Source organism: Trachurus japonicus, chromosome 19 (assembly GCF_045865225.1).
Source record: "Trachurus japonicus isolate A0001 chromosome 19, Traja_1.0".
Taxonomy (NCBI): Eukaryota; Metazoa; Chordata; class Actinopteri; order Carangiformes; family Carangidae; genus Trachurus; species Trachurus japonicus.
In genome coordinates, this window is record NC_140925.1 from 8,364,770 (window position 1) to 8,391,022 (window position 26,253).

The 26,253-nt window shown below is 41.0% G+C and overlaps 1 protein-coding gene across 1 annotated transcript; it reads right to left on the reverse strand.

Annotated features, from left to right (window-relative positions):
• Window positions 1–6,891: 6,891 nt before the first annotated feature.
• Window positions 6,892–26,075, reverse strand: LOC146967340 (poly(ADP-ribose) glycohydrolase). Its single transcript, XM_085760615.1, has 17 exons — window positions 25,641–26,075; window positions 25,444–25,532; window positions 24,592–25,352; window positions 23,992–24,114; window positions 23,822–23,908; window positions 23,535–23,609; window positions 20,185–20,277; window positions 19,085–19,239; window positions 16,766–16,845; window positions 16,589–16,649; window positions 16,345–16,420; window positions 14,940–15,087; window positions 11,741–11,819; window positions 10,982–11,090; window positions 9,041–9,146; window positions 7,802–7,930; window positions 6,892–7,533 (listed from the first exon to the last, which is right to left on the reverse strand). Exons 1-17 carry the CDS (start codon window positions 25,757–25,759, stop codon window positions 7,358–7,360), a joined length of 2,466 nt encoding a protein of 821 aa, XP_085616741.1. The 5' UTR covers window positions 25,760–26,075; the 3' UTR covers window positions 6,892–7,357.
• Between the last annotated feature and the right edge of the window lie 178 nt (window positions 26,076–26,253).

Here is a 26,253-nt window from a genome sequence, read left to right on the forward strand (position 1 = left end):
TACCACTTTTCTGTAAGTCAACAGTTATGCTATCAAACATAAAATCTAAAATCGGAGAAAGTATTAACTTCTATGGCACAGGTGAAGCAAACAGCACCATGGGGAATGCACTCTCTATGATCAATGAACACAATGTGCTGAGTAGTTCACAGGGGAGTTTACCTCTGAAATAAACTTTATCCTACCACAAAGAGACATTATGAGAAATAAAATCAGAGGCATTAGGAACCTAATGGGCCACACAGTTGTGAGGTAATACTCTGTTGGCCTCCTCTCACACTCAGGTTTGGCTCATGAAGCTTTCCGTACATCCTTGAGCTCATTTGTGTGTATTTACTTCCAGAGGGTGGGGTGGGGGGGGGGCTGTGAAGGTAGATGAGGCGGCGGCAGAGAGAAGCGAGAAGCCGGGGCTTTAAAGTAATGGTTCCCTTTTTTAATGAGCGGCTGGGGACGGCAATATCTGGTGACAGAGAGGGCTCTCCTCTGCCGAGTCTCTGTCACAGTGGAAAGACTCATCCTAAATCTCGCTCTTATTGCCACGACCGGCGCGACAGTATCTCACTCTGGAGACAGAACTTCAGGTTTTTATGGGCGCTCGGATAATTGAACAGCAAAGAGGTAAAAAGGCCTAATCCACTTAGCCGTAAAGAAAGTGTACCCAAGCTAAATGATTGGTGAATTGGTATTAGTATTCTCTTCCCCCTTCTGTTTGCCTTTCACTCATAGTAGTTTGTCAATGAAATGTGTTTGTGAAGCGGCTCGGGGCGTTTGGCGCTGGAGCGATGGTATCATCTGAGCTACATGTGTCCTGGTGTAAATAAGCCTGTCAGTTTAGCCACTAGTTCATATGTAACAGAGGACAGGGCTGAGAGATGGTGGCAGTGCCGCTTTTATGGCCCCTAAAACCACACTTGTCAGGGAAACTCGCCCACAAGACAGCTCAGACGGCCCAGGACAAATAGGCTTTGTCTCTATAGTTTACAATTACCCTGGCTATATAGCATTTCCCCCTCTCTGCAGCACTGGCTTGGAGAAATACCAGCTGGCACGGACTCACTGTTGCTTTTGTCCAGAGTGAAAGTAAAAAAAAAAAAAAAAAACGTCAGACTTTTACCTCCACACTCAAGTACTCAAGTACAAACCAAAACAATATGACATAGAGTGGACATCTTGAAATTTGGTGCAGCACATTACAGGATATTAAAAAAAAAGTACCACATTAAAAAAATGAAATACTTTTCCAGGAGGCACAAAAACAAAACATTTATACTAGGATGGTCCGAATTAACACAATGCTCTGTAAGACATTGGTCTTAGTTTTAAGCAGCTGTTGGAAATGAATCGGCCTACTGTACAATGGCAAGCTCAACACTTCTCAGTTACCACTTGAGCTTTTTTTTTTGTCAGATGCAGTGAGGTCTTTGAGGGTTTCTGGACAATGTCTGTCATCTTTTTTGGTCAAATTAAGTAACATTTACTCTTTTTTTGCTTTTTGCTTTAATATATTGTCTTACTTTCAAATGAAGTATTTGATCATGAATGAGGTGCTGAGCAGAGGGCAAAGATAAAAGAATCTATCTTAAGTATTTTTCATCTTAATTAGAAGTTGTAAATCCCCCAGAGTTATGATACTTGCAACCACTTTAGCATGTCTCATTTATGTTTGGATTAAAAAGGATGTCTCTGTAAGGACTGCAGGGCTTTCATAGATGAAATCCAATTAACATTCAGTAAAAAGGCCCAGCAGGGATTCACTTTCTAACCAGGAAATCCTCAACCTCCCCCCCCGTGCTGCCTCGCTGGTGAATAACTGTGCTTTCAAAACACTGTAATTACAGCTTTGTCATGGCGAAACCAACAAATACAGTTTGGTTCTTCGATACATCTATGTATTTTACAATCAAGGAAGCACAATCAGAGGTCTAAACAGAGCTCACGTGTTTTTTTGCCTTTCAGTAACACTCCTCTCCAACATCCAGGAAAGGACGCAGTTTGCTTTGTGTGCTGCTACGCTAACAGTGACAGCTCCATAACAAGTCCAGTGCACGGCAGAGCCTTGAGGTCCACTCTGCCAACCCTACTCTGAAAAACATTAAAGCCACATGCAGACAGCCTCCCCCATCCCCTCCCCTCCTCTCTCTATACACACACACACACACACACTGAGTCAACCTGTGACATGTGACAGGCCCGCGCCTCAAGTCGCTCTGCTCTGCTATTCCCCACAGTCCACTGTCACAGACACCACACATACATGCAGCGAGCAACATATCAAGCACTTCGATAGTTTCCAACTTAATGTCAGCATAATGAAAACATTTCTCACAGCCTGAGGTGACATCTTTATATTTCTGCTTTGTCCACCACCCAAAACAAGCTCCATTTATATATAATGATATAAAACATTATCATTAGCCGGAACCACCTGCTAGTTCGACTTTAGTGATTAATCCACTATCATTTATTCCTAATTAATGAATCATTCCGGCTCTACATCCTATGAAAAAAGTACATTCAAACTTATTTGCCTTGTTTTTCTACCGGATAACGACCATGTGTTGGAATCTAATCATATGCCGAAAATGATCAAGGCCAAAAGCCTGTCTCCTTTGAAATGTGTGGGAAGCATCTGTCTCTGGCACCTTTGGAACCCCAGAGAGACAAATCTGTGTGATGTGGTAACATGCCCAAAGTACCCTAATACCTACATACATGCACACGTCTATACATCTCATTCCACCACACCCCTCCCCCTCTACAAGTCATGTTATAGTTTAAAATATTCTTAAAAGCGAAACTAAAAAGTTGCGCTTATTCCCTAACAAGCTTCGTGTAGCTCTTTGAAATCTCTGCCAGGAAACTGAATGTATTTTTCTCTTTTTGAAATTATGATTGGCCTTGTGCGGACACGAAACAGATGGTGTTATCTGCCTCATGGGTGGAAGGAGCAACAAGTGTGCAATTAAAGGCCTGAAGACATGCCTGCAAGTTCAAAACATAAACTTGAGTAAGTAAACCGATTCAGCCGATATATAGAATAATTCATACCCGCTCCGCTGCCTCCGGGTGGTTCATTTTGACATCTAGATTCTGAATTTATGTTGAAAAAAATGAAATCAGCCAGCATACTCAACAGCTAATGAACGCTTCATGCAAATGTAAGTGGTCAGCAATATGTGAAAAACATTTGCATACACACACAGAGCTACTGTAATCATCCCTCCACAATTGCCTGTCCAGCATTTTTTTTTTTTATTCCACTACACAAGCTGAGGTTGTAAGTTTTTATGATGAAGAAGAACCGAGTGAGTGAAGAACTCAGGATTTCAAATAACTTTAAATGAGAAATGGTGCAACACAAGAAGAAGTTAACTAATACATTTTTCTCCCATATATCCTTCAAGTGCTTCTTCTTCTTCACAAGGTGTTGTGACGATTGGGCCATTCCTTACTCTTGTGCGCAAGCAGGGACGGCCTTGCTCCATCTTTCATTCAAGCTGACTCAGTATCAATCACATGACACTCGAATGATAGATAGGCAATCTAATAACACTAGGAGCAAAAATAACTTCACTCACTCAATCCTTGACCTTACGGAGCGAGCAGTCAGTTTGGTTAAAAGCTACAGCTATCACATAAAAATGGATTTTTTTTTTCTTTGGGATCAATTGCAGTGGAAACATTTGAACTAAAATGGCCATAGAAAGCTGTCACTAATAAATAATTGCTGTGGTTATGGATTTATACACCACCTCCGCCTCCTCCACAGCAGGTCATATTTAAGAGAGCCTTTGACTGCAGGCTATTTAGACTGAATAAAAGACAATGCAAGCAGGTTTTCTGAGCGGTGAAGGAACTGCCTTTGGACGAGGAACCATCTCAGCATGTGCAGAGCCGGAGGAGAGACACAATTACCATCAAACGATAGCAACTACGCCACTGCTGATGCACCACACAGGACACAGAGGAAGTGGTGAAACATTTAGGTCAAGCCGAGTTCAAACAAGCTCACGGATGCAGCCGTGTGAGTTGAGGACAAAAGATTTTTTTTACTTCTTTTAAAATTGTGACTGACCACACAAATTTGATTTGAGCAATGTTTGACTTTCGAGAACAATACCCACCCTGCACGATTCACTAATGGTTTATTAAAGCTGCTGATGGCTGGGAGAGAATATTGAGGGGTGTGGCTGCAATTTGTTCCAAGATAACAACAATTAGATCCTGCAACTTCCTCTCCCTACCACAGCTTGAGAATCACATTTTGGGTTTTATGCATCTTGCTGAAGTGTAAAACCTCAGACTCAACATTAAGCTCGACTGTGTCCCGCTCAGTTGAACTACTGTAACAAGATGCACCTGTGCTGAGGGTCGTGCCAGAAAAACATGTCTTAATAAATCCCTTTGAAAACTGCAAGTGCATAGATTAATTAGAATAGGTGAGTACAACCACCATCGTGAGCTCTTTGATGCCTAAAATGTAATTTCTAATTCTGAACAGGCGACTTCTGTAACTCTGCGTGGTCATACTGCAAAGGCTTCCAAATGACAAAGAAATACGCTGACTACCCAGATGTTAAAGCTTATCGAACTCTCAATCTTTTTTATATTTAGCAGTGAGGACTTGAACACATTAACAATCTTGGTAACCACTAGACTTATGGCAGAATAATTCAGGCCTACTGTTCCAAATTTAGCATTGAATGCAAATTGGTTGCATCCCGATGCCCCGAGTTGTTGTGCAGCATCTTTTTTTTTTTTTTACACTAAATGATAATTTTATCATAGAAAGGACATAATATGGTAATTAGCCAGAGAGCTCATGACAACGAATCCTATTTTTGTCTTATGTCCTCAGTCCAAACAAATGTAAGCTGTAGCTCCCAGGGTTTCATCAAACATATCAATATTCAGCTGATAATGCCTTTAATCTGTGGCCAACACTACGTTGCGTAACTCCTCCAAACACAACAGGGAGTTTTCCACTAATGATCAACAATGACAAGGAAATATGAAGTAAAGAGCTGATAATGAATTTAAATAGGTCTCCCCCATTTATAATACAGCACCCTTCATTATCAGCGCTGACCTTCTTGGAGAGAAAACGAAGCAAAAGGTTGTTCCACCTTCAAAAAGAATCTAATGATGAACTGTTTGATGCATGTTATTTGTTCTCTGGGGTCCATTGATAATTTATACAACAGCCTAAAGAAAACTTGGCATTACTTAAGTGAAGTGCTGAATGGGTGTGATCGCTCAATTCAACTAACCCTGTTTCCCCTTGTTGCATAATGACAATCTAGAGGGACGGGCTCACCGAAGTCATGTGATGGTTATACATCCAACAGTTGTGTGATCAGACTGACCAAACAAAGGGCATGAAGCAAGTTTGTAGAAAGCAACAGGATCTTCAATCATGCATTGAGAATTTAATTAGCTGACAGGGGTGAGTTGGTGTTTGTGAAGAAACACGATTTTTGAAATGTACAACGTTCGATATCTGCCAACTGCATAATGTGCTCGACTTTTCCATTAACACACAGCAATAGAGCGATTATGTTTAAAAGACTAAACACTGCTCATGTTCATGACTTTATGACAGATGGTAACCAAAAGGTCAAAGACACGCATGAGGCCCACCGCAGAGGGCTCAATCCAGTAGGAAACCCCTGTGTGTCTATGGTGGATCCCCTCGAGAGAGACGCCACCAAAGGCTTTTTTTGAACTCAGCACGCTACAAAGAGAGAAAGAGACCACCCCCCCTCTCCCTCCACAGCCCCTACCCTCGTACCTCAGGTCCTGAATCCATGAAGGCAGACAGCACCGAGCTTAAAGACACCTACACCTCATTCATTCATTCATTCACTTACTGTACAGGCTCCCAGGAGTCCATTCATTACTGTGCACTCCGGGGGCAAAACCAATTTAACACTTAACTTAAAAAATATTTGGACAATAACCTCCTGCTGACTGGGTAATCTGTTAAGTGAGAGATAACAGCTCATTAGGCGTGTTAACTAAATAATGTCAACACACATCACTGAAATACTAATAGTAATATCTATAATTAACTAACCAAACAGCAATCATTGAATCCTGCAAGGTGTTACGTTTAGATATTATATACATACATATATCAACATGCCTTATGTTGCTTTAAAACCTGTCAAATGTCATCCAACCACAATACAAAATGTCAAAGGTCAAACCTCCGTCAAGCAGCTTCTTCCTAATGCAAACGACGCTGTGTTTTGTCCGACAGACAGAGAAATCACAAGGGAGTCCCACCGCCTGACTCCCGCCTCCGACTGGATGTTCTATGATCTACTCTTTACTTAATGAGGTGTCATGTACAGTTTATATAAAAGGTATGACCTTATTAAACTGTGAGTGAAAGGGTGAAGCAATAGCTGGGGAGAGATGAATGGCACAGCTGTACGGAAACTCATCTCGCCCGTAACATCCATGGGACAAGAAGCCATCATACTGATTGCTGGGAGATGTATAACTGACATTTGTGGCTCCATTTCAAACACGGCTACACAATATGCAATGTTAAAGATTACAATATGACATTGACTTAAAACTAATTTGTTTTTATTAGGATGGTTTGAAAAACAAAAACAAAAATTCTCAGGAAGATTCAGCAAAATTCATCAGATTTAACAAATATCAGAAACAGATTTGATCTGAAATCAGTTGTAAAATACAGAACAAAGAAATCCAATTAATATTTTAAGTGCAGCTGGGTTGTTTAAAATGTTTATGGCGCACAACAAAGATCCCACAGAAAATGTATTCATAGACCCATGACTATAAACAGAATTTTACAGCTAGAAATGCAGAAGGTAGGAGATTACTTCACAAAGCATATTGCTTTCCGTAGAAGGCTTCAAGCTTTCCAAACCCTGTTCTTGTTATTCTTTTCCTTTAACTTGATTTCTGACAGCCAATTCAATTAGGCTGGATATGTGTGGGTGTAAAAAAAGGCAACATGACAAACTCTGAAGATGGATGGCAACCTTTGCCTCACCATTAAAATCACAATTGCGTCATATTGAAGCTCAATCCATTGGCGTATTACCAGCAGCAGGGAAATGAACGCTGCTTGGACTGCAGCGACAGACAGGGTCATTAACTAATCCCCTTCCGCAGGTCACTCGTTTTTGAAAAAAAAAAAGATCTCTGTGTGCCAGATTTCCATTTTCAGCTGCCAGTGGTGGAGACCACATTTGGAACCGTTCATTTAAAGTTTGTCCAACAAAAGAAATTAAGATAAAAAATAAATCTAAAGGCAGACTGGTAAGTGTTTCGCTTTTCAGAAGATAAGGCACAGTGACTCATCAGCCACCTGACCTTAATGGCAGTCTGTGGGGACATGTTGTCTGGCCGAGCGCCTGTCGGATTCGTCGGGCACCGGGGAGGAGCTGACCTGTTGGTAGATGAAGGAATAGAGGCTGACGTCAGGGCGCCGGCTGAGGCAGCTCCTGCACACTGAGCTGTAGTACTGGCCCAGGAGATCATACACCTTCCCTGTAATGGAGACGAGGAGATTGTGTATGTTGTGTAGCCTCACAGCAAGGAAAATGTGAACTACAGTCTTCAGTATCTGCAATTAGCTACATCATTGCGTTATGCGATCACATCATTTACAATAAATCCTAACAAGTATTGAAAAATAATTATCAATCATAGTTTTAAATGATCCACCACAGTGTTGGCAGAGCACTCGCAAAAAAAGTGCACATCAGAGAAGCAGAGTGTGTAAACAAGAAGCAGGCAGGATGGTTGTTTGCCTTACCGACACTGATCTTCCTCTGAGTGAGGAAGGAGTGCATGTTGTGGACATCTGTCATGAGCTGGCTGTCACCAAAGGTGAAATAGGCTACATCTCGGCCCGCCTCAGCAGCTGCCAGCATCTGGAGCAGGGCTGGAGGAAAAGAAGCCTGTGTTAAATCTCAACAGTGAGAGTGACACAAAATCTGTTCCACCGCAGTAGAAAAAGTGGATTTTTATACCGCAAAGAAACATGGCAGGTTTGTTCACACACTTTCATCTTCCTGGTAGTGAAACCACAGCAAAGGTCACATAAACAAGAGGTCTGAGGAGTCGTCGTCCAGTAACCGATTCACAATTAACAGTGAGCAGCACTTGCCTCTGTGGCACGTACAGTAAAAGGTAAATAATCGAGGGAATAGGTCTCACCCCTACTGAGAAGTCTGGATTAGTTACAAAGAGAGACCAGGTCTGGCCCTGGAGAGCTGTGAATATTTCAGGAGACTGGAAATGTGTCTGCTGATTAATGAAGGTTGGGACAGTGGCAAGTTAATGAGGAAAACTGAATCAACATTTTCCCGAAGAGGGGTTGAGCTGAATACGTCTGCACTTCAGCAGTTTCTCCTCTCTGTTCTGTTAAGACCACTTTCTTCAAAAAATTATCTGACAATTAAAAAATAAGTGGCTTTGTGAGGCCACAGAAGGTAAATCCAGGAGGAGAGCTGCGTATGAATTACCAAACTCTTCCCGGGAGGCATGTCATTAAGGAGACAGTAGGTGATTGTGTCTGTGGAGGGCTTTTCCCTTGCTTCAGCTAATTAACAAATATGTACGGATGTATGTTTAGCTCGCAAGCACAGCGGCGCTAAGACAGGAAGAGAAAGCGAGAGGCAGAGCTATACGACTGGAAGCGGTTAGCATAAACTCTCCTTAAGCTCCCTGCTCAGTGACAGTGATACAAGGCTCAGACAAAGTGCTGTAACGGATTGATGGGCTCGAGCAGGCGATCAATTTCACTATTAATGAAACATATTAACTTTGTCATTTGATCAATAGAAGGAAGGCGACGAATAGGCCTTAAGTAAATGAACGCATTCCCGGAAGACAAATGGATGCCCACACTGATCTGCTGGAGCCTTTCAATCTGAAATGTATTCTGCTTTAACCAGGAGGAGAGTCCGCTCAGACTGCCAAACGCGCCAAGATGATCCGAGCACATTTTGTCCACGAGATCTGCTGACGCCGGTCTTACGTCAGTGCTTACCTTTGAGACGCGTGTCACCTCCAAAAACCCCACAGCCCCAGTTCCCCGTTGCCACTGCGGAGAGGTTTTCGCTTTGTTCCTCAGGGCGAGCGAAGCCGCAGAAGGCCTAAATGAGAAGGTGGGGTAAATTAGGAAAGGAAATGTAAAAAAACAGAGATTTGATATGATAGGACAAATGTTTTGTAGCAGATATTTATTAGTCTCCACATAGAAAACAATTGCTAGTTTACTCAATAGTGAACAGTACGCTGAGACACCATTACCATGATGTACTGTCTTATGAACGTTACTTACAGGCTATTGCACCAGGATTTTGTGCATGCTCTATACACTGCATTGTTTAGGACTTACATGCAGAACCTAAATTAATAAAATCAATAAACAAACAAACAAACAAAAAATATATATATATACAGACACTGCATCACAATAACTCTTCTGTTATCAAAATTGTGAATGAACCAGGTTTTCTTGGACTGATGCTCCATCAAACTGTCGGCCTCATTATGATATGTTGGTTACAAGGTACAAAAAGCCAGAATCGGCTCTGATGAGCCTCAGGTCTTGGGATCACCTCCCCATGTTCCAGATCAGTGGTATGTTTAATAAGAGCTGGGCCTACAGAACGTCTCCTCACCGTCAAATGTAAATGGAATATATATAAAGCGAGCGACAAAGTAATTCCATTTGCCTGAAGGCCTGGTGCTCGACACGTCGTTCAGTGAATAGGTTTATTGGCCTGACAGAACATACATTTTTAACACCTCTTCACACTGCCACTCATGAAATATTTGAGTGGGTTTTCACATATTAGTAATCCCACACTTTACATTGACAAAATCCGACATGTCAAGTGGGGTTATATGTCACAAATGTCAAAATAATTTCTATTGGTAGCAGATAGTAAATAAAGGATCTGAAGGGCCTCTGGACATTAGTTTTCACATTGGAGCTGAAGTCGATTGTGAAACTGAATGGTAAGAGCACATCCTATCCCTGACCAGTCATAAATTCTTCCTGTGAAAGGGCAGATGTGACAGTGAGCTAAACAATATTCGAAACGGGATTGATCTTCATGTTGGTGCATTCTTCACAGCCCTGTCAGAGCTGTCAAACTCCTCCATGCTCTCTGACGGCCGACTTGGCAACATTAACATCTTGATTTTCTATTACGAATGAGCATCTTTGACTGCGAGGGCACCACATATGGAACCATTCCTACTTTAAAAAAAAATATGTGATGTAAATATAATAATTGTGATTAAGCATCCCCCAGGCCATTACATTGATTAAAATTCATTCTGGGCCTAATGGAGAGTGTAATGAATAAGATTAAGCTTATTCTCTGCATAAATGACAATGCATCAGTCTGTATTACACACTTGTGACACTTATCTATAGTTCAAATATTTACCGAGAAAAATAAACATGAGTCAGTGTCATCTCAGCTGACATTTGTGAAGAGGCAGCTTTCCGATTATCAGCTAAATGGTCTCGCACTTAGACCATTAAATCTGCGCAAACCAAGCATGAAGTGAAATTGCAAATAAAGTTAAAACAGCATCACTGTGGCATAACACAGAAACATGACTATAGAAGGATCAAAGCATAACATCAAAGAGTAGCAGTTGTTTCCCCTCTTACTTCCACTGTCATAAATTATACAAACTTTATTTGTCTACTGAAGAAGAAAAAAAAAGCATTTCAAGCAACACTCAACGTACACTAACACCCATTTTCCTGTGAGCTGGCATGTTTTGTTTTGGATGTCTGGCATTTTATTCTAAACCACAGTCTGATCTTGCATCAAGCACAAGAGCGAAAAGCATAACCTAGGGTTCATGCTCTGTGTCATAAAGAAAAAAGAAACAAAACAGACAGACAAGAGAAAAAAAGACTAAATCTAGTAAGAAACATGTGTTAATGGAAAATTAAGATTACCTTGTTGAGCTCTCGGTTGATTTTCTCTGGGCTAAACTGTTCGAGAAAGTTCCTGAACTGCAGTGCATCAATGGCCACAATTTCTGTGCATCTTCTCTGCCAACCATCTCTGAAACAGACCATAGAAATATTTTTTTCCAGTGTTTTTTGTAGCAGAACAGCTGGGCTTTTGTGAAGATGGTGATACACTTCTCATACATCAATATCAAAAATAGAACAAAAGTCAAATGAGACATTAAAAGCCATGTCCTTTTTTGAAAATTGTGTGCAAATGAAAATTCACCTGACACATGAATCTTCAAATCACTATCTGCAAAGTTGCAAAGAATATGAACATTTTCTAAACTAAAGCTCTTAGTGAGGCTGTAACATCAGAACAGAAACTTGCTCCTGATAACAATGCTGAAGTTTAGCAAGTATGTTTTTTCATATTGTTTATCATTTAAACGTAGCCTGTTAGGATGCTAACATTTGTTAATTAGAATTAAATGCAAAGTAAATGTCATTATCTTTGCTGGTATTTCATCATAACAGTCAGGTGAGCACCACAGTCACAAGGATTCATCCTCTCAGGGCCATGAAAATGTTATGGCAATCCATCCAGTAGTTGTGGAGCTCTCCAAGTCTGGACTTAATTTATGGATGGACTAGCCAAAGAAAACTGCCCTCCCCTAGCCTAGGCTGCGAGCATCACTAAAATGATGGCAGGAAATGGGTTAAACATAACTTAAAATGTATGCATTTGAGTGTCATAAATACCTTGGGGTTGTGTCCTTGTGGCTGCCAGCCCATTGGTACGTCTGAGCGTAGCCTGTGTATTTACTGTACTGTTGTGTACCTGGTACAAAGCAAACAGGGATACTGACCACATACCATTGCAAGACATGAATATCTCAATTAGTTTTTCAAACCTGGTCAAAAATAAAGAGTCCTCCCTGCACATACCATTTGTAGCAAAGCTAAAGAGGCTGGCCAGATTACACTGCATTAGCAGACACATAATGACACAAAAAGGGTATCCTACACAATACTAGTTGATTTTAATCGATCGGAGGAAGCAGGAGCAGCTGTCTTCTGACAAGAGGAAGGTCAAGTTATTGCTCCCTCTTAAAAACGATGTGAGAAGCAGCGACTGACCGCACGCCCACGTGGGGAACTCTCAACACCCGTAAAAGGGGAGCGTTAGGTGGGGAGGCAACAGCAGTCAAACAAATGAGGCCACAAATTAACTTCCCATTCATTATGGCTCATTAGAACCTGAACGTGGAGAGCACTTTGTGGGCTGCTTCATGCTGGAAAGTGGATAAACCAAGTGATTAGTAGTGGGGTCTTAGTCAGCATGTATTAGAAGGTGCATATGGGGGGGAGGGAATCTCTTTAGCAGGTTCCACTTGACAGGTATTTCACTGATAATCAGCTTCCATCCCCCATTTTGTAATTTTTTTTAAAACCGTAAAAGTAAAAATTACTGCTGCAATAATAAATTTAAGATGCTTAAATTAAGTTCTCTGCCGTGGCATCATCAAGTTAGCGTCTCTCAAGTGTGGACAAATCAGAAACTGAGGAGCTTTGGTCTCACTGAAAATCCAGGATTTTTAGGTGCAGATTTTACCCTGACTCAAGAAGATGCATTGTAACTGTGTAGTTTGTCAAGTCACAGTTAATAAAAGACACGGAGACAGAGGGCAATGACAGTGTCACCTCTTTTTGGAATCATAAAAACACACACTCATGTCAACCTGCAGCACCATGGGAGCTAATTGAAGATTTGTATCTATGTTGAACTCGGACCTCTCAATTTGTGGACAAAAATATTCCAGTAATGTTTGAATTTTTAAATAAAATGTAAAGCAATTCAAAACAAAAATAATACTACCACTACCAAATAAGATGGCTTTGTGTTAACTATGCATACACCTGACCTTTTCTGGGTCTCCAAAAATATCAAACCCTGCGATCAACTAAATTTGCATTTGAAAGGAATAACCTTCAGGAAAAAATACAAATTATGCTTTTGATTTTCCATGCAACCCATTTGTCATTTTCAGTTATTTGTTGTGTGGAGGGGATCAATCTTGGTCAGGGTAAGATGTGTCTGGTTATTAGAAATTATTTATAAACAAACAGGTTGCATAAAGATCATGATCCCCAATGGTCTTGAAGGTTGTTCCATTCATGTGTAAATACGTTAAAACAAAGTGTCTCATATTTGTGCTGTACCTGAGGCTGTAAAAGGTCAGGAGTGCCTCTCATTGAGTTTAACTATTGTATTACTGCTAAGGTCTGCATGTAGGAAAATGAGAATAAATGTTAATTACCATAAAAAAATTTTCCATAAAAATTTCAATTGAAGAAAAATCTCCATTTAAGGCCATCATTGGTTTCTCCAAAGACTATTTTCAAAAATGTAAGTCTGCTATTGATACAAAAAGATAATGCAAAAGCAAGATTTTGTGCAGCATCAAGACAGTTGTCCCTATGCTACAATCTCCTGCTTGCGTTAACCTTGCACTGTAGTTTCTGGTCAGCACTGCCATTCAATGAATCATATGACTTCTCCTTGATACTATTTATACTTTTGACCGCCCCAACAGCAGCCAGATACCTAGCAATCAAGGAAAATTCAATTAGGCCAGGGCACTTTTGCAAATTTCAGTGCAGACGTAAGATCCATTAGCTTCCCTACTGTATGCCAAAATGTATCACAGGGGAATATGATTTACCACATGGCCACAACGCAGCCAAAGACTTGGACTTTTACAACGGGCGGGACTAGAGATACGGGCAGGGTTTAATAAAGATGATGGAATGGAAGAGTCCATTAGCGGAGCAGGTCTTGGGCAGGTCTTCCAGCTATAATTAATTCTGGGCTCCAGTAATAAAGTTAAGTGGTGTAAGTGGAGGCGAGGGGAGAGATGGCCAGCAAGAAGTCTGAAGGTGACTCCGCCGAAGCAAGAAGATCTGATACGGCAATGTGATTGGTTATCAGGAGGGTGGAGGCTCTGCTGCATCACTTCCTGTTCAAACCCAGCCCAGGCGTTATGTAATGATAAAGCAACTCATCTATTTAGGGGATGTGGTCATTTCCAATATAACACTGCGACTGGTCATGGTCTTGCATTACATAATACAACCTGACAAAGTAACAAGGAACTGCATTGATATCTGCCTGGGACAATGAACCTGTATTGACGATTGTTTGTTTTTTGGCGTTTTACACATGTAGCAAAAAATATGGATGGAGCATTAGCATTCATTTGTAGTTGTGTCTTTGGCAGCAGCTGATTAAATGATTAAATTTTAGTGAAGTGGACCAACAAATTAATTTTTGCAGGCCGCCTTTGATTTTGATTAGCTACTGCCATATGACATAACACTGGTTTCCAAGCTCCTTCAGTTACTATCTCACATAGACAAACTGTTTGATTAAAAAAAACACACAAAAAAAACCAGACAGGCACCATCAGCCTCCTGCTGGGACTCCTCAGGGCTAGCCCTTGTTAGTGGGTCTGCTGGCCCATCCTAACCTTGTCTGCCAGATCCACTCAATACTGAAGTACAATCAGTGGGAATTACTCAACAGAGACGGGCAACGGAGCAATCAGGAAAGCCCAATCTCCTGCTCCTGACTGACGCAGCTCTCCCCTTTACAGCCAATCAAAAGGAAACATGTGACAAGGACAGATGCAGAAAACAGGCCAATTGCCACAAACATCCTTCTGCCTCTCGCTGAGCCAGGATGGGGGTAAATTGAAGGTGTGTACTCCACGCTGTGTGTGACCAGAAACATTTACTATGTTTCGTCTGTCAAATTATAGGTCAAGCATGAGAAAAGTGAACCTGGGCATTATTGATCTCATCTGGATGAACGGATTGCATGATCAATAATTGCATCATCGGAGTCCTCCAGCAGAAATTATGGTTCGACAAGGATGTAAGAGATTTTTTGATCACTGACCTGTGATGATCAAACATTCATTATGATCCAAGGCTTCAGTGAAGAGGCGAGAGACAATGAGCTCAGGATTAATCAGAAAACGGATTTCCTCTTGAACTAGACCAGAGCCGGTGACTCCTCCTCCCACAAACTGATTGGCAAAATCCACCTGCAAATCAGGACAGATGAATGAGAATGAAAAAAAAAAAGACTTTAAAAACATCTGATCTTTTGTCACATGCTTGAAACAAAAAAACAAACAACATCATTTAGATGAAAGGAACTAAAGATTGTATTTGACGCTTCAAGAAAACACCTCACAGAAGGATATCCTCCATTTTTATTTTGCCTGTGACAGAATCTGAGACAAGCTTGTTGGGGAGGTTGCCTGAGGTGCTCACATTACTCAGGCCTCTGTCCCCCATGCCAAAATGAGCTCTCCCCAGGAGCGGCACTTCAGTCTGCTGCTGCCAATAGCAAATATCACAACAAGAAGTGCAGGCCTGGAGTCCAAAGCAAACATCTCCCTCCAGTCATAACATGCTGCTAAATTGACTGCTGACTGATGCCTGCGATATCTTTGGCTGCTTGTGTTCTTTCCAGGTTTGTGCACAGATCTTCAGGTGACACTGGTGTACCTCTTCATTTTGGGTCTGTTTACGATTCAAAAGAAAATCCGCACCTCTTCAATTCAGCTCAGACACAGACGTGGCAACTCATTGTTTTAGTCAGAAAGCAGCCACGTGGAACATACATATAATCCAATTTCAGGACTGACAGTTGTTGCTCACTGGCCTGTAGAGGAGCCCAGACCAACCCTGTCACAACCTCAGGAAGAAGATGCAAAGGGGGCGAGCTGCAGACTGAGAGCAGATCTCCCCAAACTGGTCACTCAACTCTGGGACAACAAGCCAGGCTCCAAAGTCTGCTTTGACAGGCTGTCAGCACCCACCCCACCCCCCTACCCAGAGCAGAGCATCCATCAATCCGGGCCGCAGTGTGCCCCGGAGCTGGTCATGTGTGCACATCAGCTGTCAGCTTGTGGCAACTGGAGGCAAACAAAAGGTGAAAGGCAAAGCGGGCCGTCCTGACAGTGTACAGGAAGCTCGGCCGACACTTTGAGCGGAGGAGGCTCAGAGGCCTCGACCCCAGTCCCAGCACACACTCCCTCGGATGTGACACAGGCTCCCTCACAGGCCTTTTCAGCAGTAGTAAGCAATCTGGGTGAAAGACTCCAGAAAGAGGCGGCTCAGTGGAAAAGAGAACGGGAGACGAGGACAAGGAGGAGTATCGTTCCAACTAAAAACTGCTTCAAGCTAAAAAATATTATCACTCTGCAAATTAAACTTCCTTTAAGCACAACCATCATGTTGTCTTTACACAGTTTGAGCCGACTGAGACATTTCTTCTCTTCTCTGCATCTTACCTGAAGCATCCCATAACCATCATCCTCGATGGTTCCTTCACAAGTAATGTGGAGCTTCGTGAGTGGAGTCTGTGAGCTGAAACAAAGGATAAAATGTTTTCTGGTTATTAACAGTGAATGAAATGAAGGATATGGACCTTTAATTGCTTCTAAATAGCCTACTGGGTTCGCAGAAACAACATACAGATATATATTTAAACCATTTATAAGGTTTTCTATACTCAATCAGTACAATAGACAACACCTTTTCCAGTTTATGGGTTTATCCAAACTTTTTCGTGTGAATGTTACAAGTCCAGTGGGCTCTGAAAAGCAAGAAAAGTAAGTAACATTGTTAAAACTGTACCGTACTTTACAATAATAAGAATGCATTACTGAAAATATTTAAATTTCTCATGAAATTTAAAATCTTAACACTTACTTTGCTCAGTGATGCTTTGGAAATAGCACATCAGGGTTTTCAGCTTCTCAATCTTCCTTGAAGAGGACCCCTCAAACAACCTGAAGACAAAGAGAAATGTAAAATCTCATCAAATTATTGTTGAAGTTAGGCTACAGATATGACGCTTAAAAAAAGAAAAGAAAAGAAAGAATTAAAACAGCTTTTGAGCATGAGAATTATAGCATCAAAACACCAAGTCTTAGACTCAAAAAGCTTTAGCCAAGACCTGGAAAAAAGACTGCCTGTATAACCAGTGCCATAGAGACACAAGACCTCCACTTTGGCCATGTGAGTTCAGTCATGCTTTAACTTTTGATATGAATTAGTTCATCTCTCACTCAGCTTCTCTTTCAGTCACTAGACGATAATGTAGGAGCTCCTTCACTGTTACGACAATGGAGTTGCCCCGGGCTTGCCATCACAGAGTCACACTCATGTGCCACTTCACAGCACTCACATAAAAAAAGGAGCAGAGAGGGGAAACAGGGCTCCCTCCTTGGGGATACATTAAGAAGCCCTGTGTCCCTTTTAAGCAACATCCTCAGGAGGCAAGAGGTCAGTCCGCCTGAAAAGTAACACACAAACGCGCACTACACAAAGCTGCTGGCAGCGAGTTGCAGTTGGTGTGTTTGAATGAACTTTCAGCATTAAGCCCACCGTCTCCCTTTCGAGAAAATCCATAAAGAGCCCCACAGCCCGCCTCACGAGCCACAATAAAGAGAAAGTAATTTCATGTGAGTGAAATGAAATAATGATAAAAGCATGATGCACCGGGGGCCCCCTCAGGGGCTGAGAAACTCATTCATCGAAGTCAACTCCTGCATTCGCTTCTCTTTTTAGTTAACATGGCCCCTAGAAACAATCATACATTGTGTAGTCCTCAGGGCAAACTGCCTTTGACATAAGCTAGCCACTAGTGAGAGTAGGCTTTTAGTAACAAATCCCAATGGGGTCTTTTGGGAGTAAGGAATTAATACAAAATTATATAACATCACCATACTCCCCACAGATGTGCAGAAAGCTATGATGTAACTAAGGAAAAGGGTATAAGTGACTACAGTAGGTATGACAGCTGGGTTTCTGCATCATCAGCACAAGAAAACTCAGCTAATGGCACTTTATGGTAAAATAAAGTTTTCTGAGAAACACTTTGAATGACAGAGCAGACGTACAAACCAGGAAAACATAAAAAGTTTCAATTATCTCAATGCAAATAAGAAATCAGCACTGAGTTCAAAGAACATCTGCAGATAAAAGCTTTGTTTTTACTTCCTTTACCTATCAGGCGTGAACGTTCTTGTGAAATGATAATGAAGGACAAAAAAGAAGAGTTTGGGACCCAAAGAATGTGATCAAAAAGGAAATAAATAAATGGAAATTTCAAAGCATTTAATATCTGCCTCACACCTGGTGATTCAGGAGTGGTACCCAGAGGCTAAAAAGATGGAACTTGCTTTCCTTTATATCACAGCAAAACCCTTTATGTGAATGAAATACTGATGCGATTGAACTCAGTGTCACAGTCCTCAGCAAAACAGCCAATGGTCTTCTCCGTTGTCAAAGGCAGCCATCTGAGTCAATGTTAATCTAATTCCCGCCTCCATTTAGGTAATTACACTATGATGCCAACAGAGATGGGGGACATGACTGAGAAGCGAACTGCAGACTGATTTTGCATTACACCACCCAGACGCTCTCCTCAGTGAAAATTTTGCAGAGGTTTAGAAAAAAACCTCCTGCCACCCTGTTTGTCATGATCAACAAAACTGAAAAAAACAAAAAGATTGGCTTGTGAGCTACACATAAAGAAGGACAGCAAACTCAGCAAATTAGTAAGATAAGATGGTTGAAACAAGGGTTGCCTGCCATGCAAACCTCCTATTCTTTGTCTTCTTTATTGTTTATATCCCTCATAATAACCAATTAATCATTTTGCCCTTGTCTCAATAAGCTGTACAAAAGCATACATCCCTTTGTGAGACAAAATGCCCAGCTGTGGATATTAATTTGTGACCAGATGAACCAAAACATTTTGTTCCGGTAAATAGTGAGTGATAAAACTGTTCTTACCAATAAGATTGCACAATTTAAAAGCAGAGTAGCTTTTTAAAAAATGTCCCAATGAAAAGTGACTGATGTGATCATTTGCCTATTTGCTTGCTTTAACATCCAGAAGATAAAAATGGTTAGTTAGAAAAGCATATACAGTAGTGCCCCCTGATGGAAATGAAGCTTGTTGTCACAGCTGTATCATTTAGATTGTGTAAGTTAAGCATCGTACCACATTCCTGCTATTACCTGACGAAGTTGATGTCTGGATAGTTGCCGTATTCAGTTCTTCTGGAGTTGCGTCGCGGGAAGGTGCAGTAGAAGGCGTTGGCGAGCAGACATGCCACCTGCTCCTGAGACATAGTGATGGAGTGGTTCATGCCCCTCTTGAGGAGGGGTATCGGCTAAAAGGAGGAACAGAGGCACAACAGAGGAAGGTCAAAATCATTTGTTTGGTCCATTTGCCAAATGAAACAGTGAAGCATGCTGCATAAACGTAATAATTTTAAAGCACTCTGTGCTTCTTGAATCAGCAATTATAATCAAGGTCTGTTCATGCGCACATGTGATCCATACTTCCAATAAAGATTATGGATTTATAAATAAACAATCTGTATAACCAGCTCTGTGTCTGTTTCAGGCACTAGATACAAATAATGATGGCTTATTGTTTTGGTTATCACATTTACATTATAATAATGCACAAGTGGGATAATCCATTTAGTTTTCTTAATAATAATCTCTTCATCTCTCTACCTTAATCAAGGATCAGTTCAAAAGAATCAATGTCATTTTCAGTAGATTAACTTTAAACCAGCCACTATATCTTATATCCTTAAAACAGATTCTGTTCTATTAGAGAATAACAAACAGCAATGAACTAACACAAGTGTCTATGCTACATATGTGATGACCAATGTTTAATATAGATGGTCTACTACAACACAGCTTGCCAGTGCTTGAGTAATATTTTAGTACAAATCTGTTTGCTTGGAAAATGATACACTTGTGTGGGTCACTTAATCAAACTAAGAATAAATTTTACATACAGATGTAAAATTAAAATTAAACGATTGTCTGCTTGGCTAAATGAATGCACAAAAACCTTTTTAATGAGACTTTCCCAGCCACAGCTACGTACATGCCAAAAAAAAAATCCTGCATTAGCAAAAGGACAATGACACATGTGATAAATGACTATCAATAGCTATATGCCTTGACCTCACAATTTTTGCTACCATTTCACAAGCTTATTTGTCCTGCTGTGACCTTTGGGATCAACATGCTGCAGTGATCTACTGTGTCACAGACCAGCGAGTCAGTGTCCATTAGTTAGTGATGGCTGTTACCTTGGTACAGAGCTCAGATGCTCTCAGTGCTAATTGCACCATGTCTGGCAACAAGGAGCCAAACAGATGTTTGGCAGCATCAGGCTCCAGGACCTTGGAGAGAGCAAGAGATCTGTTTATGTTTGTTGTTTTGCCACAAAACTCAGCTGTGACATTATTAGCTGTTTGGGCTGAGTAGTTTGAGATGGACAGATCAAATTACAGCCATGGTCTCTATCAAGATGATGAGACTTCATGTACAAGTTTACAGAGAAACAAATTAATGAAAAATAACAAGCAGTACAGAACACCAAATAACAAGACCCTCCTTTGAAAGGATTCATTTATAATACTGTGCATGCAGACCTGTATATCTTTAACTTTAAAGGGGAACTTTAAAAGGGGAACATGAAAGATATAGTTAAGATACATCTGGCTTTAGGTGGACAGTTCATCTATAATAATGAACCACCAGAACCAAATATTGAAGTAAAGTACCAACCATCCATGACTCAACAACACAGCGTCTGTGCACTAACATACAGTATTTTAGACAATATACCATTCTACCTGTATTTACACCCATATTGGCTACAAAATGTCAGAATGATCAATCACGAAGCAATTTCATCAAGGCTGCAGGACCACGCCAGCTGATTAAACAGTCTTCCTGGAATAGATGCAAATGACCGAGCGTTTGAAATAGAAAGGACAGCGTGTTCCCAGGACAAGGAGCCTTGACTGGTGATTTAGCCCAGAACATTTATATTATGGCAAAGGAAGCCTGACTAAACACTGTCATAAGTAATGACCTGGTTGACATCATAAACTGCTCCTACGGGCGTAATAAATGAAAGGCGGTTGACAGAAAGACGGTGGATATAGCTGAGGCAGTATAAGCCGAGCTCCTTAAATCAGCAGAAGACAGTGCCTCAAATCAACTGAGCTAACTCTCTGTATGACTTGATACAGGTCTGTACATCACACCCAACTGACAAAGTAATCAAGCAAGATGTCAGGGTTTGGACAGTGAGAAACCAGAGCTCCCCATGTAGATTTAAAACAGCGCCTCGCGCCCCGGTTCCTATTCCCCGCAGGTCTGAGCAATAAAGCAATCTGCTTGACTGCGTCTGTGGACGTGTGACCATGTAAAAAATAAAAACACTCGCATCCTCATAACCATAAATACAGCGCTCGCTGGCTTGGCTGCAGAATGAGACGTGAACAAAAGTGATGCTGTCCATCAACAGCTTTTCAGTTATTCATAAGATGTGATCGCTGGGATGAATATTCAATGAAGGTGCCCAGCCCGTCATTCTGTGCCATTCACGTCTATTTTTCTCTGACACTCAAAACCATCCTGCTACAGTATCTGCACTCTGCCCTCTCCAGAGTAAAGTAACAAAGTGAAAAATGGGGTACTTTTACGTTGCCCTGTTTGCTGCTCCCCCTTTTTACGTTTGTGTTGCACTGGAAATAAATCAAACTTGTAGTATCCTGTGTAATTGGCTCTTTGAATTAAATGTGTAATACACCAACACTATATTCTGTGTGCTATAAAGGCTAATTTCTGTCACTACATTGTAAATACAACATGTGTAGGTTGATTGTATCTGCCTCTTCAGCATTTTAGACCATTAAAAGATAGATTCATTACTCAATCAAGCTGTTAATAAACTGTGTAAAGGGGCAGGAGCAGTAAACAGTCTTGGGTAAGAGGAGCTGTGTGCCAGCTTTGAAATAATACACAATATAAATAAAGTAAATGTACTCTGTAAGAGGTACTATTACATACAAATAACATTAAAAACGTATCTACAAGTACAGTATCTAATATATCACACACAATTATACAGCCAAACATATTACTCCCTCAACTAATGATCAATCAATGATACCAACACACATTCTTCATTTCTATCGACGAAACAATCAAATGTTTAATATAATTAGCTAGATTCTATTGGCATCTCGCTTGAAATCCAACGACTTCAATACGTTTATTGGTACTTGACATTTTGCAGTCTGACTAAAATCAGATTTTGCCATTCCAGTGGACCTGACGCAAACCAAACGCAGCTTTGACAACCAAACTTTGCCCGTGGCTAAAGCCTCTTAACATGTTCGGGTTTTATCTAATAAAACTCCCATTCTAATATGATTTATGGCATATGTTCTGCACACAATTGGCTCAACAGCATATGGCTGGAGTAAAGCCCTCTCTGGGGTATAATGCCACCCATTTTCAGTTCTGACAAGTTACTAAATGTGACCTTTTGGCAAAAAGATTACATTATTTCTCTAGACTCCCACTTTGCCTCTCAAAGGCTGCAACACTCTCCTGTGCGAAATCCATTACTGTTCTTGAGCGAAAATGACAGCAACAAATTTGACATACTGGTGTTACATGTACTTTTCCTCCCTGAAATGAAAGATATCATAAAACCTGTGGCATGTAGTCGAGATGATGCATCCAGCACAGAGTGGATGAGCAATCCCTCGCTGTAATGAAAATGAAGCCTATCATTTGTACAGTCTTATAGGCTCAGGATTTCTTGTATAAAACACTCATGTCACATGTCCCATCTCTCCAAATGGAATATTCCCATCCCCTTCATGAGCCAAACAATAGTACAGCCCTCCCTGCTTCTCTACACGGGATGACGCAGAGTGCATCAAGACAACAGATGATGGATGGCCTCCGAACGAGGCTGGAGAACACACTGACAACTCTTGAGCAATGACCAGTGAACTAACAGTGCTCTGGCCATCATGATGCAACTCAGACCTATTTTCCTCTTGGCCTGTAAAGAAAATGACTCGAGGCCAGTATAATTTAAAAACCAAAAAATATATATCACACTTAAAATACATGTCCAGATACCAAGACAAGATAAAGTGTGTCCAAATAAATCCCTTTCCTTTAAGTCTTGTGAATTTGGTGTACACTAATGATAATTCCCATCAATGATACTGGTCCAAATGCCACTTAAATACTGTCTTTATTAAGTTACATCTAATATGGTGCTAATTGAGACATTTACATCCCTGCACCTCTCACAAACTGATGCTCACCAACTAATGAGCCATCTGCACCTTCTTTAACACGAGGTCTGTGAGAGGCGGCAGCAACACTGGTTTACGATGCCTTCTGCTGGGCAGTGCCGTGTCATGATCGGACAGTTGATGTTTCATTAATTCACAGTTAATCCGACTTTAACATGTGCTCCAATCTGTGTTTCTAGGTCTGCATGCCAGTATCAATTCAATGACCCTTCCAACAATGTTAATTTGAAGGCCAACAGAAACCTAAAGGTTTAATACATTTCATAAAAAGATCAGCGATTAAAAACATTGTTAACACTGCTTACCTTAGTGCAGTATAGATATAATGCTGTGAAATCCCATTTCTGGGCATGTGATGCATTGTATTTCAATACTGCATTCTGAAAGAAACAAATTCAGAAAACAAAGTCAGAAGAGGGAAGTACGAGTTAAAACAAATTCTTGGTGTGTCTCTCTGTGCGTCTGTCTCTGTTTCTGGACTCATGGTGCCATCTTGTGGCATAATCTGGTAATAACAACTGTAGCACTGTGGGCATGATGAGGACCAAATAAACAATTAAGCACACCATAAAAAGAAATATGTGGAACTTGCCTTCAACCCATGTGGACTTGTAAATTCCTTGTTTAATGTTTCTTTGATCAACTCCCATCGACTCTTTTTCTGCAGTTCTCGTGTTTCCTGTAAAAAGCCCAACTGTTTTTAGGTCTCTGCAGGGTGAGTTCAGTATATATGATGCCGTCTATAAACACTTGAGCCATTACCTCATCTTCTACTGGAAACAGGTTACTACTGGAACAGGGCATCTTGACATGGACATTGTCCCAGGTATCCTTAAACCTCCCAGGATATGGAACAGGAACTTTACCTCTCTGAAGAAGGTCTGTCTGTCAATGTGAGTGGGTTAAAAAAAATGGCATTAACAGATGCAATATTTGTACACAATCCAAAAACTGGGCTACGAGTCTAAATGAGCTGTGTGCCCCGGTATAAATGTCATATAGGCGGTACACTTTAATGGTTAAATAATAAGCAAAGTCAGTTGTACCTTCTGAAAGCAGTGCACAGTGAAAAATATCCTGCTTTATGCTGACTCAGATGCTTAATTTTGCTTAAATATCATGTAACAGAGTGAATACAGTGGGATAGTAATGAAAATGCTTACAATAACATAAATGTTCTCTACGGAAGAAACTTATCTCCATCCTTCCTGATAACTGCTATGCAGCCTCTCCCACAGTTTCCCAAGGATAAGAGAGCACCTGATACCGCTGCCTAGCTGATACCTCCTTCTGTGTGTTTCTATTATGTAGCGGCCTGAAGTACTGTAGTGTGTTGTTTTAAAAAGAAAGAACTGTTCAAACCCTTATCATCACAGTGTGTTGGGCAGGAACATCCCTCAGTGGAGGAAGACGTCTGCTACATTCAGGCATCCTCTTGAGGTCACTGATTGGCGTCCCCAGCCATTTGACGTCAGGCTTGACATCAGCAGATGGACTGTCTGTGTCTGTATCTTGTTCCTCTGTGGGTTTATCTGGCCTGCCACGTTTCACAGGTAGACGTGGTGATGATTTCCCTGAAAAGAAATCAGTTATTTTCGCATTGTGCTTGGCGGGGCCTTCTGAGCTTGCTGCACATATTTCCATTTCTTCTTTATCAGATCCGCCATCATCAGCGGGCAGCGCCTCTATTAGCCGAGTCTCTGCAGAACCCTTTGAACCCGGCGGCGACACTGGATCGCCGTCTTCCAGGTCTTGTGGTGTCAAGGGTTGGGTTTCTTCATCTGTGTCAGAGACTGTATGTTTTTCAGCGTTTTGGCACTCCTGTGACTGAGCCGAGGTGCCCTGAAAGGCACTGTCATCTGTCATTTCTACCACATCCTCAGTTTGGCACACATCTTTTGTATTTGGGTTTTTTGTAGGCTTGACCAACCACCGGTCAAGTGTACTTCTGAAGTTCTGTTGCGGTCTGGGGACGACTTTTTGATGGGAAGCATTTGTCTTTACGCGTCGCAAGCCACCTGCTCCAGTCTTTGGCTGTGTATCCATCTTGATCTCTGTGTTGTTTTGCCCCTTTTCCTCGTCTACTGTAGTATTATCTTTTCTTTTACTACATAACAACGAACCTGAAGAATGAAGCAGAGAAAATAGTATCAAATACTGCTTTTAACTTATTTAGCATATAAAATTGCTTTAATGTCATGATTACCAAAATACCTTGGAGAGACGATGAAGGAGATTTTGGGGAACTGTCTCCAACCTTGAGTCTCTTTGCCAAGGGCTCAAAGTCTGTCAGTTCAGTCATTCTGGGTGAAAGGAGACATACAATACAAGACATACATATTGTTTTGAAACAAAGCGGCGTATTGTCAGATTTAAAATGTTAATACAGTACTAATATGTAGGCTACTCACAATACAACTTGAGCTGACACCACAAGTGAAGTTTTGGTCCAGACTTGTCTCGTGGGCAGTCCTTTCTTCAATAACTGAGCAAATCTCAAAATACGACATGCAGCCATACATGCCACCATTTACTAAAAAAAACACATGTCGGTGCTTTAGTTCAACTAATAAGCGTCAGCGAAGTTCTCAACGTTGCAGGAAAATACCGGCTTTATACATAGCTCATTAGCTCACCTGCTAACTACGTTTGTCAAAAACAACCGAAAAACCAGCCCGGTTGAAATTAGCATTTGACCGGGTTCTGTGTAGAGTGAAATCTTTCAGTTAGAAACAGCCTTCAAGTGCACAAGAAGTTCATTTGTTAACATTTGATAAATGTTTAAGTGCGCAACAGTAGTACTTTTTCTGTCTGACAAATTTCAATGGTGGCGCTGCTCAACTTCCGCAATACGGGTGACGTAACAGCTCCTGAAATCACGCGATATCTCCAAAGCTCGCGTCCAGCTTTCATACTCTTTTTTTTTTTAAATCACAGTTGTTTAAAAAATGAATAAAACAACAATAATAATAATCATTATTATTATTATTACATACTGTAATACACTTTTTGTACAATATAGTT

What these genes read in the sequence shown, in the direction of transcription:
- LOC146967340 (XM_085760615.1), bottom strand. Translation starts at nt 25,759, where the DNA reads ATGGTGGCATGTATGGCTGCATGTCGTATTTTGAGATTTGCTCAGTTA. An exon ending in ATGGTTATGGGATGCTTCAG is followed by an intron (nt 15,088 to 16,344) that starts GTAAGATGCAGA and finishes CCTGATTTGCAG; the next exon opens with GTGGATTTTGCCAATCAGTT. An exon ending in TCAGAGGAAGATCAGTGTCG is followed by an intron (nt 7,534 to 7,801) that starts GTAAGGCAAACA and finishes TCTCCATTACAG; the next exon opens with GGAAGGTGTATGATCTCCTG.